We start from the raw sequence: 13,313 nt of genomic DNA, 5'->3' as shown, positions 1-13,313 counted from the left end.
AAAACAATTATACAAACATGGCTAGTAGCAAGTAGTTGAAAGACAACACATCTACATCATGATTATGCTCTTAGCTATACACTGTTGTGGAGAAGTTGTTGACAGACGTTGCAAACTAGATGAGGCTATAAATGCTGTGTGGAATGTGGCACCGTTCCATGCTATGTCCTTGTCCTCATAAAACATGTGTGCCATCACGTAGTGTCAGAGGCGATGAGGTCCTCTGATGTTTTTGGTCTGTTGCTGTCTGTGTTCCCTGCAGCTGGCTTTCTGCACTAGAGAGCACCAAGTGGCTGCAGCACTTGTCCCTGCTGCTGAAGGCGGCGCTCCTGGTGGTCAACGCTGTGGACAGAGACCACAGGCCCGTCCTGGTGCACTGCTCTGACGGCTGGGACCGCACACCTCAGATTGTTGCTTTGTCCAAACTGTTGCTGGACCCTTACTACCGCACTATTGAGGTACAGATGAAGACTCTTTTTGTTCATCCGTGACCCTGGCCTTTGTTTGCATTTTTTGTTTATTTATTTTATTCACATTGAAACCCTCCTAACTTGGATTTCATTTAATAATTGTGATAATTCTAATGCAGCAAGGATAACATTTGATAGCAGAAAAACTCTTGTTTGTTCACTTCAGTTTAACATGCTGCCAGTGTGTTAGGTGTAAAAGTATCACACTATTGTGAAGCAACATTTCATTGACCGTAAGATATTGTGACGTCTTCATGCAGGGCTTCCAAGTTTTGGTGGAGACCGATTGGCTGGACTTCGGCCACAAGTTTGCTGACCGCTGCGGCCATGGAGAAAACTCTGAGGACCTAAATGAGCGCTGTCCTGTCTTCCTGCAGTGGCTGGACTGTGTTCACCAGCTGCAGAGGCAGTTCCCGTGCTCTTTTGAGTTTAATGAGGCCTTCCTGGTGCGTACAAGTTTGTTGGTTGGTGTGAAACACGACCCTTTGTGATGTCTGAATCTGGGAGTCCTGAGATTAGATGCTTCAGAATGTTGTCATGCACAGCGGGGGAAACGGCAATCTTCTGATTCAAGTGTATTCATGTCGGTTTCCGATTGTGAGCCCCTGATATGCAGTAACAGTCTGAGTGTGTTCCTAAGTCGTATCAGGAAACTCCTGTCATCTTTGCTCTTATTATCATACCTCAGGTGTGTGAACAAGCTTTTACATGTCCATTTGTGTGTGTATATGCAGGTGAAACTGGTGCAGCACACCTACTCCTGTCTGTTCGGCACCTTCCTGTGTAACAGTGGCAAGGAGAGAGAGGACCGCCACGTTCAGGAGAGGACCTGCTCAGTCTGGTCACTGCTGAGACCGGCCAACCGCACACTGAGGAACATGCTGTACTCCTCACACTCTGAGACAGTACGTCCACTGTCTATAACCGTCTAAGTGTTTAGAGCTAAGTCCTTTAGGAAGTGCAGTACTGCTAGTTCTGGTCCTGGTTTGATCTGGTTTTTCAGTTAACCTGATGAAAATATAAACTGCATGATTTAAAAAAAAATTTCTGAAGCATGTTCAAAAAAGTCTGTAGATAGACCATAACTATTATCCACTTACCATGAGGGGAAAATGTAATTCTCAGAACTCATTTGCATTCACGTGTTCTTTTACAAATGTCCATAAACAAGGGTTTTGTTTCATTTTTGTTACTTGTCATTTCCCCTCTGTTTTGTTTCATTTTTGTTACTTGTCATTTCCCCTCTTCCTGCCAATTACATAGAGATAAATTTGCAGCTGTTGTTTCAGGTTCTCCATCCTGTGTGTCATGTACGCAACCTGATGCTGTGGACAGCAGTCTACCTGCCCAGCTCCTCCCCCACCACCCCCTCCGATGACTCCTGCGCCCCCTACCCTGTGCCCGGTGGCAACCCCGAGGACACGCCCCTGGGCAGGTGAGCCTGGCGCGCTGGCACTCGACCCCCCCTCTTCTTCCTCCCTCATGTAAGATAAACACAGGTCGAGGAATCCACACAGCCAGAGGGGCCAGGCTTTCAACTCCACTGCTTAAATATGTTGCTCTGCTCGGGCCCTCACAGTCATAGATGATTTTATGCTCTGCTTATCTCGTGTCTCATGACAGTCATACCAGCAAGGAAGAGCAACAGGAAGTTGTTTCGTTTCAGTGTTGACATAGTTTATGACAGTAAAAAGACAAAGTCTGAATGCTTCTCTTTCATTATGTTTGTGCTGCATTTTTCTTGTTTTGATGAGGCTGACATTTGATTGATTTGTTAACTTAACATTTTGTAATGATTATGTGTGCAGCTACAGACTGAATCATAGGCTGTTAAACACACTGAGCCATTGTTATGTAATGAAATGCTGTTTCCTGTGCATAATTCTTCTCTTGTTTGCTCTTCAGACGTACGAAGACTCGATCTTTCGACAACTTGCCCAGTGCATGTGAACTGGGAAGCTCACTGGCTCCTAACCGCCGCTCCAGTGACCCGAGCCTCAATGAGAAGTGGCAGGACCACCGGCGCTCTTTGGAGCTCAACATGGCAGTGGGGCCTGAGGGAGGGGGAGGCCAGGATCAGGAGGTGCGGCCTAACGGAGTTGGGCCTTACCCAGATGGAGTGGACTCCGAACTGGAAGACAGCCCGCAGCCCCAGGGCTCACATGCTGAGCTCAGAAATGACGCCTCTGCAAGCACAGAAGCAACAGGAGAGGAAGCAGAGAAGGCAGAGCTCTCTGTGGCTGTGGGCGTGGCCGAGGGACAGATGGAGAACATCCTTCAGGAAGCCACGAAGGAGGAGGCGGGAGCAGATGTTCAGAAAGAGGAAAGTGCTGCTGTCACACATGTCTTTAACACCGCTGACACAGAGATGGAGATAGAATCGAAAGTTGAAGAGGATGATCAGTATGCTAAGGTCAACGGGACTGAGATTCAGAGAGAAGCAGTTGCTAATGGTCACCTTACAGAAAATGGTGTAATTGAGGCCGAGGAGGACGTTGAGTCTCCATCTCTGCCCATACAGAAGGCAGAGGAACTGGATCAACAGGCAGCTGAGGTGACTCAGACACCAGAGGATCTGGTGGAGGTAAAGCAGGATGTAGAGAACTCTTCTGTTCAAGAGGAGCTTGCACATGAACCCAGTGAGTCCGGCTCAGGTGAGCCAGAGCAGCCTGCAGACCATAGAACTATAATGAATGGCTTTGTGAACAGGTCGCCTGAAAAGCCAGATGTGGATGAGGAGACATCTCCTGACTCCGAATCTGACCATGGTGTCTCAGAGCCAGTGGAGCAGGTGGATAAGAGGGCCTCCTTGATGGAAAGCTCCACAGAGACTTTAACTGAGGAGGCCTGCAGCAGGTTGGAGCTACCTGCACAGCTGTCTGTTGGTCCGACTCGTCAGCCGTGCAGTGATGGCAGGAACCAACCGCCCTGCTCCAGGAAAGAGAAAGGATCAGAGATCGGCGAGCACGGCTTTATCAGAACTTTAAATGGGGGCAGCAAGCGACCCTCTGTCAGTGCCTTTCAGTCTGTGAGTGCTGACCTCAGTAGGGATGGGCTTTGTAACGGCGACAGCTCTGATGCTGAGCCCTGCGGAGGACATCATTGGGCCAAAGGGAATGGGGAGAGGGCTCCTCTGAGTCGGCAGGTGTCCCTGGCAAGCTGCAACTCCCTGATCCTCCATCCACGGGGTAGCTGCTCCCAGCACCGCTGGTGCCACGCCCTGCTGAGCCGGGTCGCCATCAGCCCGGAGCAACCGTCCCGCAGCCATCTGGATGATGACGGGCTGACGCTGCACACGGATGCCATCCAGCAGAGGCTTAGGCAAATTGAGGCAGGTCACCAGATGGAGGTGGAGACTCTTAAGAAGCAGGTGCAGGAGCTGTGGAGCCGCCTGGAGAATCAGCAGCACATCGGCTCCCATCGGATCAATGGAGACATGGGAGACGAAGTGGTAAGACATTGACAGATTGAGCATGAAACTGACAGACCTGCTGATCTGTTTACCTCCTGGATGTTACTTTTAAGTTGTAATATCAGCCTGATAAACTCCGTCCTACTCCTTTTTGATTGTCTCTTTCTCCCTGCATGCAGACCTCAATGACGGACTCTGAGTACAACCTGGACCCCAACTGTTTGTCGCGCTGCAGCACAGAACTTTTCTCTGAGGCCAGCTGGGAACAGGTTGACAAACAGGACACTGAGGTGAGCAGCCCGGCCAAGATAACTTTAGGGAGGGAGGGAAGAGAAATGTCAGTTAATGATGGCTGATGGTAGGTGAGCTGCTCTGTAGATGGGAGCTGTGAACTGAGATTAGCGTGTACATTACAGGTGACTCGCTGGTACCCAGACCATTTGGCAGCCCAGTGTTACGGCTGTGAGAGCAGGTTCTGGCTCGCCACCAGGAAGCATCACTGCAGGTGAGTACAGAGGGTTATTGAGCTGCAGAAACCTCAAACCTTCACTCACTATCCCCGCCATTGATCATTCCTGTCTGTCCTGTTGAGGCTCAAAGAGATGTTTCCTCTATTTAAGCTCCCTCCTCTCCTGCTCAGACTGAGTTCCTTGTATCCAAATACATCCAGACTATGTCTAGATTAAGCTGATCCAGCTTTCAGTTTGCACTTGCCATCTTAATGAGCCTCGTTTTCATCTTGAGTGACCTTTTCTGATGAGACTTTACTGCCTCTCCCCGTAGAGTATCTCTTCTACTTCTACAGATGAGAGCTCAAAATCAGACTGTGGGCAAATTTTGGTTTCCACCAGGGAGTTGGTCATTCTTATTCATATGCATTTTCTGGTATAAAAGATTTCATTTTATTGTCTAGCCTGCTCTATACTATATAAGAACAGATGCATCTCTGACCAGCAGCAAATATGGTTGAGATGAGCTTATCTCAACCTATTTTGCTCATTTTCATGCTCATACTTGTACTGAGAAATCTTTACATGCTTTAATGTTCAAAAACCACAATTTTCTCAGACTGTTACATACTGTGCTGGAACACCTGTATTCACCCTCTGTCTGAGAAGGTTCCGTTTAGCGCTTGTCTCTTTAAGCCCCCCTCCCAAAAAAGCCCCTGCCTGCTCTGATTAGTCAGTGTTTCCAGGTCTCCGGCATCTCCACATCTTTGCACCATCATTTCAACCAAGGAATGACGGTAACAGAGAATAGAGTGGTGCAGGAATGAGTACTAAAACCCAGAATGGGTGAGCATTTTAGCTCTCCAGGTTCCCTGATGGATATTTTGGTTTTTCATTAGATGCCTGAAATAAGGTCTGTGGTTAACACAAGCTGAAGAGACTATCATGTTTTGTTATACGACATAAAAAGCGTCAGTAAATACCCCACTTGGGAATTTTGAATCTTTTTTTTTTTTTTTGTTGTTGTCTTAAAAAAGGTGGTCTCTAACAGGTGGCTAAATGATACTACAGAACGCCATCACACCGGACACGGCTTTACAGCCTTGTTGTGGTGGCGATGTTAAGACATGCGACCATGGTGTAGCTCGTTTATAGCTAAATGTTAGCTTTTTACTTACGGCGAATGCATTTAGGCTTTAAAAATCATAAAAGTGGTGTTCATTCATGAAGATTATCTGGTTGAACAAAACATGCAAGTATCATAAACATTTGTTCACCACAGAGCTTATTTTCTGCAATAATCTAAAATCCAATGGGAAATCCCATTGGCTCTTGGACAAGTGAACCTGGGTGATGCCAACTTTGTTGGCCTACATAATAACATCATCCCTGCAGCACTCTTTATTGTGAAAAATCACCAAGAAAAGCTTCTTAACACAACCGGACATGTTGCAGCAGGAATCTGATATGAAATCAGGGAGAAAATAACATCAGTTTCAAGTTTACATGTTTCCCTGGTGTTAGCATGTAAATTCATTTATCAGTGTAGTGTGAACTCTAGCAGTAGGGTGCCTGGAGCAGTGAACCATATTAAGAAATCTATGGCACTATGACATCATACTGTAGCCAAAGTAGAAAAATAAGTTATAAATAAATGGAGTGTTCAGAGCGGTAGAAAACCTGAGGTTTTTGCTCACAGGGATCACTTCTAGTACATTCGCCTCAATATTGCAAACCTTAGCCATGTTTAATATGAACATAGGTCATTTTTAATATGTTTTGAATGTCCACTATGGTTAGGTCATACAGTACACATTTTAGTGTTATAGGGCCTTCCTGTTCTCTTATTAAAGGGTAGAACTGAAACAGATTAGATTTTTTTTGGGGTAGGGCTGCTGTCCTCCACTGATGTACCCAGACACCACTGTTTAGAATAAAGGGACAGATCGAACCACTGCGTCCACTATGAGTCGACTTAGAAGTATCAGGATATCTGGTTATTTGAAGTGTGCTCTGCCTCATCCTGATGTTTCCTCTGATGTTATCATTTCCTCATATCACTGTTGTCTGCTCTTTACTTCCCCTGTGAGGGACTGGATCAAGTTAACCACTGAGTGGCAGAAATCTGAGTAGGATTCATTTTGGATGTCTAGTTGCTCCTCCAGTGTGGTCTGGACTACAGACAAAGTTGTATACATTGGGATCTAATATAATAATCTGTAAATAATCTTATTTAAAAAAAAACCAGTTGTAGCTATCGTAGATTTTCTAGCTTTTAAAAACACTTCAGCAGGAAGTTTTTTTAGTATGTTAACTCAGGCGGTTCTTATCCATTGTCTGCCCCTCTCCTCTACAGTGGCAGGGAGCCTGTCCAGGAGGTCTGGTGAGATCCGGCTCCCCTGTCCCCCCGCCACCCCACCCTCCACCCTCCACCCTTATAACCTGGCATCACTGCACCTTCCTCCTCCTAATCCCTCCTCTCCCTCCCTGCTCCTTCCTCTCCTCACCTGTTGCATCTGATTTCCCTTCATTCTGTTCTAGTTGTCAGCAAATTCCCAGGGAAATCTCTGCTCATTTCTGAGATGTATTGACATGAGTGTGCGTCCTGCTGCGCCAACGTGTTTCATTTCAGCGGTATAAATTGGCTGTGACTGTGAGCACGGTGCTGTCAGTGGGAGGGCTGTGATTGGTCGAGGGCTGATTGTTATTTCACCTGAAAAATTCTAATCTGAAACAAAAAAAAAAACTTGTGGACTTCCTCAACCTCCACACTCCCCCTGCCAGAGCACTACATCAGCACCCTGCCCTCCCAACACCCTCAACACACAACCTGGCAGCATGCTGCCCCAAACCAGCCGTCTGCATCTCACCTCCCAGCAGCACAGCATGGTGCAGGAGACCTCTCAGTCCACCTGGTGGTGTGAAGGGCTGCAGGTTGAGAGTGAATTAGGTGTTTCTTTTTTCCATTTCTGCTCAGGGTGAGTACAGGCAGGTAGAAGGGGCCGCTGTGTGTGTAGTGTGTGAGCATGGCCTTCCATCTTAATCTGAGCATGGGTATCTGAAACCTCCAGTGTGACCTGCCTTCCTGTCTAGTGATGGCACCATGTTTTGTTTTTTTTAACGGGCTGAATAATCAAGTTAGCACCACGGAGTGTTAGAGCACCTCTGCTAACCCGGCATGTAGTGCAACATCACAGCAGAGTGGAACTGAGAACAAGATGAATGGGGTTGGCTAAAAACTAAGAGCTCTCTTACCTTCTTTCCACCTGTTTTATCATGCGTCCAAGGTGATCACATTATAATCAGACAACAACAACAACAACAAAAAATTAATCAGTTTGTTTTCGGGAGACACATTTTCACATCAGCATCCGCAACATTGTTTTAACCCGAGTGTATTCAAACATTTCATCCAACTTTGTGTTAAAATGGCAAATCCCCATCAAAATGTCATAACAGCACTTTTCTGTTTCATTTAAGGAAAGCAGTCATTTGAATCTGAATATAAATTCATCTATCAAAATTATTGAATTGAGCTAGCTCAGTTTTCCATATATGAAGAACAGGGCTGAGTTCACATGTAAAGCAGCTGAATTTGATGCAAAGGAGACGCATGGTAACTGTAGGTGTAAAGAGGCTCTGTTTAAGAGTCCAGCAGTGACCTGTCTGTGTCTTCCTGCAGGAACTGCGGTAACGTGTTCTGTGCCAGCTGTTGCGACCAGAAGATCCCAGTGCCAAGCCAGCAGCTGTTCGAGCCCAGCCGCGTCTGTAAGACCTGCTACGGCAGCCTCAAGCTCAGCCCGGCTCCCTTGGACCTGGAGCTGGAGAAACCCATCACGGCCAGCTCCAACTGAGTTTCAGAGGAGCGGGACAGGATGAGCCGCCAGCCGCCAACGCAGGCGCACTGCTGAAGAAGAGCACAGGAGCTACACAGAATGTCCCATGTACTTAAATGTGTGTGTGTGCTGGTATATGGAATTTAATGTGTATATACAGAGGATGACGTGGCAGAGGAGCTGAATGACGTGTTGACAAGATGCCGAGTGTTCTGAACAGTGGGTGTGCACAGGGGTGGGTTGTGTATGTGTGTGTGTGAGCAGAAAAATCACACAATCGCCACACAGGGTTTGTGATGGGACCGCAATCCGACGCCAGAGGAGTGAGAATGGACATCCTGGTGCCATGGACCAGGCAGGCAGAGCAGGTCGTCTCACTGTGTCGCTGAAGTCTCTCGGAGAGCTTTGGTCCATTGAATCATTTCCCCGCTCATCCACGCTTCTCATCAGACTTCTACGTACCATCATCTCCAAGCTCGGACCGCTTCTTTTCTCTGGAAGGTGTACGATCAGGTTCAACGTGGAAATCACAAGACAGTCCCTCAGCTTTAGAAATGTCTGGATAGCTGGTGCTCACAAATGTTGTTCAGGAATAATCCTAAAGGGTCACTTCACCCAAATTATTATACCATATTTCCTCTCTTACCTCTAGCAGCATTTTACCATACATCTAAATCTCGCTTCAGTTTCCCAGACTTTGAGATCTCATTTCTGAGGTTTCTGCCGCCACACTGATACAGTGGAGGGGAATTGAATTAGGGCTGCAACTATTATTTTCATCATCAGTAAATCTGCAACTCATTTTATCAGTTATTCAGAGCTCAACTTTTTCTGTAAAATGACAGAAAACAGTGAAATGTGGCCCAGAGCCCCAGGTCACATATTCACATGGCTTGTTTTGGCCAAATTATGATCCAAAAGAGAAGATATTTAGCTTAGAAACATAAATAAAAAAGAAAAGCAGCTAGAACTGGAGAGAGTTTTCTGTAATTTGACCGTTTGATAATGAAATAACTAATTGTTGTCTTTGGCCAGAAGCACTGTTAAATGACTTGTAAAGCAGCACTCCATTGATTTATTATTGCACTTCCACACATTTAGATGTTTTACAAAATACTGATTAAAAAAGAATTCTATCCAGACTTTAATGTGGTTTAACCTCCAAAATGCTGGATACTGCGTTTCCCATTATGCAACTCAGTAGCGTCTTTCAATTAGATACTTCCTGCCTGGGCACCACCCAGATATTTCAAACTCCATGCAGGCTTTCTGTTAGAAGTTTGTGGTCTTCACATCAAAGGAAAGGTGACCCTGATGACATCACTTTGACATCATCAAGACTTGATCAAGCTCCCCTCAGAGCCACAGAGGACATGATACAGCTGTTTGATTGGCTGAGTAGCACTCTGAATGAGTGAACTGATATTTCCTTATAAAACCAGTGGAGTGTCCCTTTACAAACTTAAACAGCCACATCTCTACAGAGACCATGTCCCCATTAGTCTGGATAATCCACAATTTTGTAATTTGGTGAACTGACCCTTTAACATGATTTGGGCTGAATCTAAACACAACACATTTGCTTGCTTTTTAGGTTTTTCTTTTTCAGCTTTTGACACAGAGTGTGTATATACAGTATATACAGATAATTGACATGTAAATACAAAATAGAGGAGGATCAGTTCTGAGTTAGTGTTGAGATTCAGCCCAGAGTGTCTCAGAGTACCGTACTTCTGAATACTTACCTTGGCCACACTGAGGAGAGTAATTTTTCATTTGTTTTAAAAAAATCATCCATGCGAGTTTTACAACAGGACTAGTTATTGATCTATTGAAAAGGCTTTTGAACATCCAACCCTTTAACAGCTGATGGCCGCTCAGCTCTTCCACGCTGACAGACTGTTGTTGCGCGTCTGCTGGGAGTGTAAGCTGATGTGTTGTGGCGTTGTCAGTTTGTGTCAGACAGCAGACGAGCTGCAGGTTGTTTGTGTCCGACATGGACTGACTAACTGTGTAATCTCTCCTGTTAGCCATACCTTCATGCCCTTCACTCACAACCACCCCTTTTTTTCTTATTTTTTTACCCAGCAGGCACTGGGAGCTGAAAGTCTCACTCACTTTTCAGTCCTTTAGTGGGAATCACAAGCGAAGTTATACATTTGACACATTTAACTTCCAAGTTCAAATTCTAAAGACAACGTTTTTTATTTCATGGAATTTATTTATTTATTTTTTTTTTTGGAGGCAGCTGTCGGAGGTGACCTCACTTGTGATCTCCACTTTGATTGGCTGAAACATGGAGGAGAGCAGCGGCAGCAGAAAGGGCTCATAGCGTTTTCAAAGTCTGTAACTCCCACATGAAATATGTCAGAGAAGCTTCACTGAGACGCCCAGTCTGCCTAACACCCATTCAATGACCTCCTTGCACACACACACTGACACACACACACACACACACATTTTTTTTTGTAAAATAAATGAATAAAATAATATATTCAGATACATATATAGCATTTAAGAAAATGTATAGAATCCTTGAATAGTGGCTCACTAAATTAGTCACCAAAAAGTTTTTCCTTTTTTTATTTCTTTGTTTTTTTTTTGTTATTAATTGCAGAAAGTACCTATATTTTGCGACCTGTTGAAGGTAACAGGTGTGTTTTTTTAAATAGAGAAGCAGGGTGTCCTGTTTTGATGCTGCAGTGGTTTTCCCTTTTAAATGCGATCATTACTTTGATTTAATTTATTGAGGTTTTGTTGTTGAATTGCTGTTTTAAAATCCAGACAATTCAAATGCCACAGGATAATCAGTGTTTATGAAATGAGAGATGGTTCTGATCTGTGGCTACGACGACACGACGACATTGCCGCTATGTATCCCAATCACAGTCGGATTTGGGGATGTAACGATTTCCCGATTATGAGGGGGAAGTGGGTTAAGTCAGAGGTGTCATCTAGCATCATGTGACCTGTGACCATCACGTCAGAATGAACAAAGGAAAGCGAGTGTGTCTGTAGCCAATGAGACGTCTATGCACTGAGAGAACAGTGGTCCAAAACAAGCAGCCTGAACCCAAAATGAACCCCCCCCCCCTCAGCTCACACACACAAACATTACTCCATTTAAACCCATTTACAAACACTACCTCTACTTTGTACACACACTTACTCATGCACACACACAGAGATTCACACTGAGCTTGAAGTAGCTGAGTGACTCTTGCTTTACACATTTACATCATCGAGAATGGCCTTTGTTGTTGTTTTTGAAAATCTGTTGGGGTTTTTTTTTTTCCTTTAGCCAGCTGGAGCAGTAAAGGTACAGCACACAACTGCAGATTTTCATTTTAATGATCATATTGTTGAGACTGCCAATCTTTGAATCTTTCTTCATCATCATGCAGCTTGTCAGGTCAGCAGAGGGCCCCACTTGCGCTTCATTTAGCCGTAGGCCAGCTAGTCGCTGTGGTTCACCACACAGGATGATGAAGTTGTGACTATCAGAGGAAATGCATAAATATAACTGTGTGATTGACAACATGATACTATTTAATCATACTGCAGCTGTATCTCTGATCTTGTGTTCCTGACATCACTGGTTGGATTTAAATGTCAGCAGGTGATTGAAGTGTGCAGTGGAGCCGCTGTTTAAGGTGATCTCAGAACAACAGGCTTGAAGTGTGTGTTTTTCTCACTGCCCTCATGTGGAAGTGGTGAAGGTGTTTCATTCAACAGCTCCACCTTCAGTCTTTTAAAGGATAGAAAAATTTGTTTGCCCCTCATAGATGAGACGCTGTCATTTCTGTCAGTGTAATAATTATACACCTGGATAAGCGATGCCACAACAAGAGAAACATGAACTGTCCAAACATTCATGTCTTTGAATTTATTTGAGATGGTACTACTGCATTAGATGTGCAGCAAATTCACAGTTTGGTTTGACCCTGACTAGCCCCTCTTTAATCCAGGTGTGCTTTCTGTTATCTGCAGAGATTTAGATAAACTGGAACACTGATCTGCAACCAGAATACTGACTTTACATCTAAGTTTATAATGGTGATGTAAAGCTGGCCTGTAATCCTCAATCAGGATGTACTTCAAGGCTTCACACTCCTCCCAAATCTTTGTGTCTATGTCCTAAGAGTTGAAAGAAAACGTTAGCTGCTTCATCATACGATCTTTTGAATACAGAATGCCAACAAAGGACTTAATTTGAAAAAAGACAGCTAAGTGTCCCTTTTTTTTTTTTTTAGCCTAGTCTGAGGCCAAAGCTCTTTTGCCTCCCCTACAGAGACAGACAGCTGGCAGCATGAATCCTTACTCTATATTTTCACCACTATCACAGGCATGTGGGGCACCAAGCTCGTCTTGTTCAACAATCCATGAATGTGAATTGTCTTTAAAAAAAAAAAAAAAAAAAAAAAAGCTTTTTTGCACATGACATTAAGTAGACACTGCCACAGAGTGCATCAAAAATAAAGCTGAAACTGAAAGTTTGCTGTGCTTTTCAGTATTGTAACGAGCATTATGGTCATGTGGGAGGGTCGGGTAACGTGGTGAACAGGTCATCAGTTAACACATGTTGCCAGTATGATCCCTTGCTGTGTGCTTTTTTTTTTCCCTCCCAAGAAGTTCTCTTGGTCTGCATATATTGTATTTCTCTTCACTCACGCTGACGTGCTCTATCAGAGACGTCGCTGCAACGGCCCAGTAATCACTTGACGTGAGTGTGAACGCGTGAATGCATTGAAAGTTAGTGTGGCTGTGTGTGTGTGTCTCTTTTGGTGGAGACTGGTGCCAAGCAGTTTTATTACGGGTCTCTCACAAAGGGATCACTCGTGCTTTTGTTTGATTTTCCTCCCTTTCTTCCCTTCTGTTTGATAAGCACTTTGAACCTTCTCATGTCTGTCAGAGGAGTGTGTAGCTGTACATAGCAATTTCCTGTAACAACAAGTGCTCCTTGTTCAGTCTGAATATTTTGTTTTGTCGGATTTACTTTAAAGAGCATTACATTGTTGTAGAATTAAAGGAAGAATAAACTAGATAAACCTACTGTGTTGTCTGCTAGCCGCACCTGATATCTGCTCTCACTGATAAAAGCTGACGCCTGATGGAATATCTGCAGCTGAAAACACACACGCACGCA

The 13,313-nt window shown here is 44.7% G+C and overlaps 1 protein-coding gene across 3 annotated transcripts in view; it reads left to right on the top strand.

Annotated features, from left to right (window-relative positions):
- Nucleotides 1–13,219, top strand: part of mtmr3 (myotubularin related protein 3) — a 35,431-nt gene extending 22,212 nt beyond the window's left edge. The window contains exons 13-21 of one of the 3 annotated variants that reach the window (XM_050051153.1): nucleotides 263–458; nucleotides 731–916; nucleotides 1,205–1,375; nucleotides 1,760–1,905; nucleotides 2,376–3,921; nucleotides 4,062–4,172; nucleotides 4,299–4,387; nucleotides 6,688–6,714; nucleotides 8,014–13,219. In XM_050051153.1, coding sequence (XP_049907110.1) covers nucleotides 263–458; nucleotides 731–916; nucleotides 1,205–1,375; nucleotides 1,760–1,905; nucleotides 2,376–3,921; nucleotides 4,062–4,172; nucleotides 4,299–4,387; nucleotides 6,688–6,714; nucleotides 8,014–8,185 — 2,644 coding nt within the window. In that variant the 3' untranslated portion in view covers nucleotides 8,186–13,219. The remainder of the gene's footprint in view (nucleotides 1–262; nucleotides 459–730; nucleotides 917–1,204; nucleotides 1,376–1,759; nucleotides 1,906–2,375; nucleotides 3,922–4,061; nucleotides 4,173–4,298; nucleotides 4,388–6,687; nucleotides 6,715–8,013) is intronic. The other 2 variants (XM_050051154.1, XM_050051155.1) reach the window with 2 other exon arrangements.
- Nucleotides 13,220–13,313: the final 94 nt, after the last annotated feature.

Source organism: Epinephelus moara, chromosome 8, assembly GCF_006386435.1.
Source record: "Epinephelus moara isolate mb chromosome 8, YSFRI_EMoa_1.0, whole genome shotgun sequence".
In the NCBI taxonomy this organism is placed as follows: domain Eukaryota; kingdom Metazoa; phylum Chordata; class Actinopteri; order Perciformes; family Serranidae; genus Epinephelus; species Epinephelus moara.
This window is presented reverse-complemented; position numbering and strand designations above follow the sequence as displayed.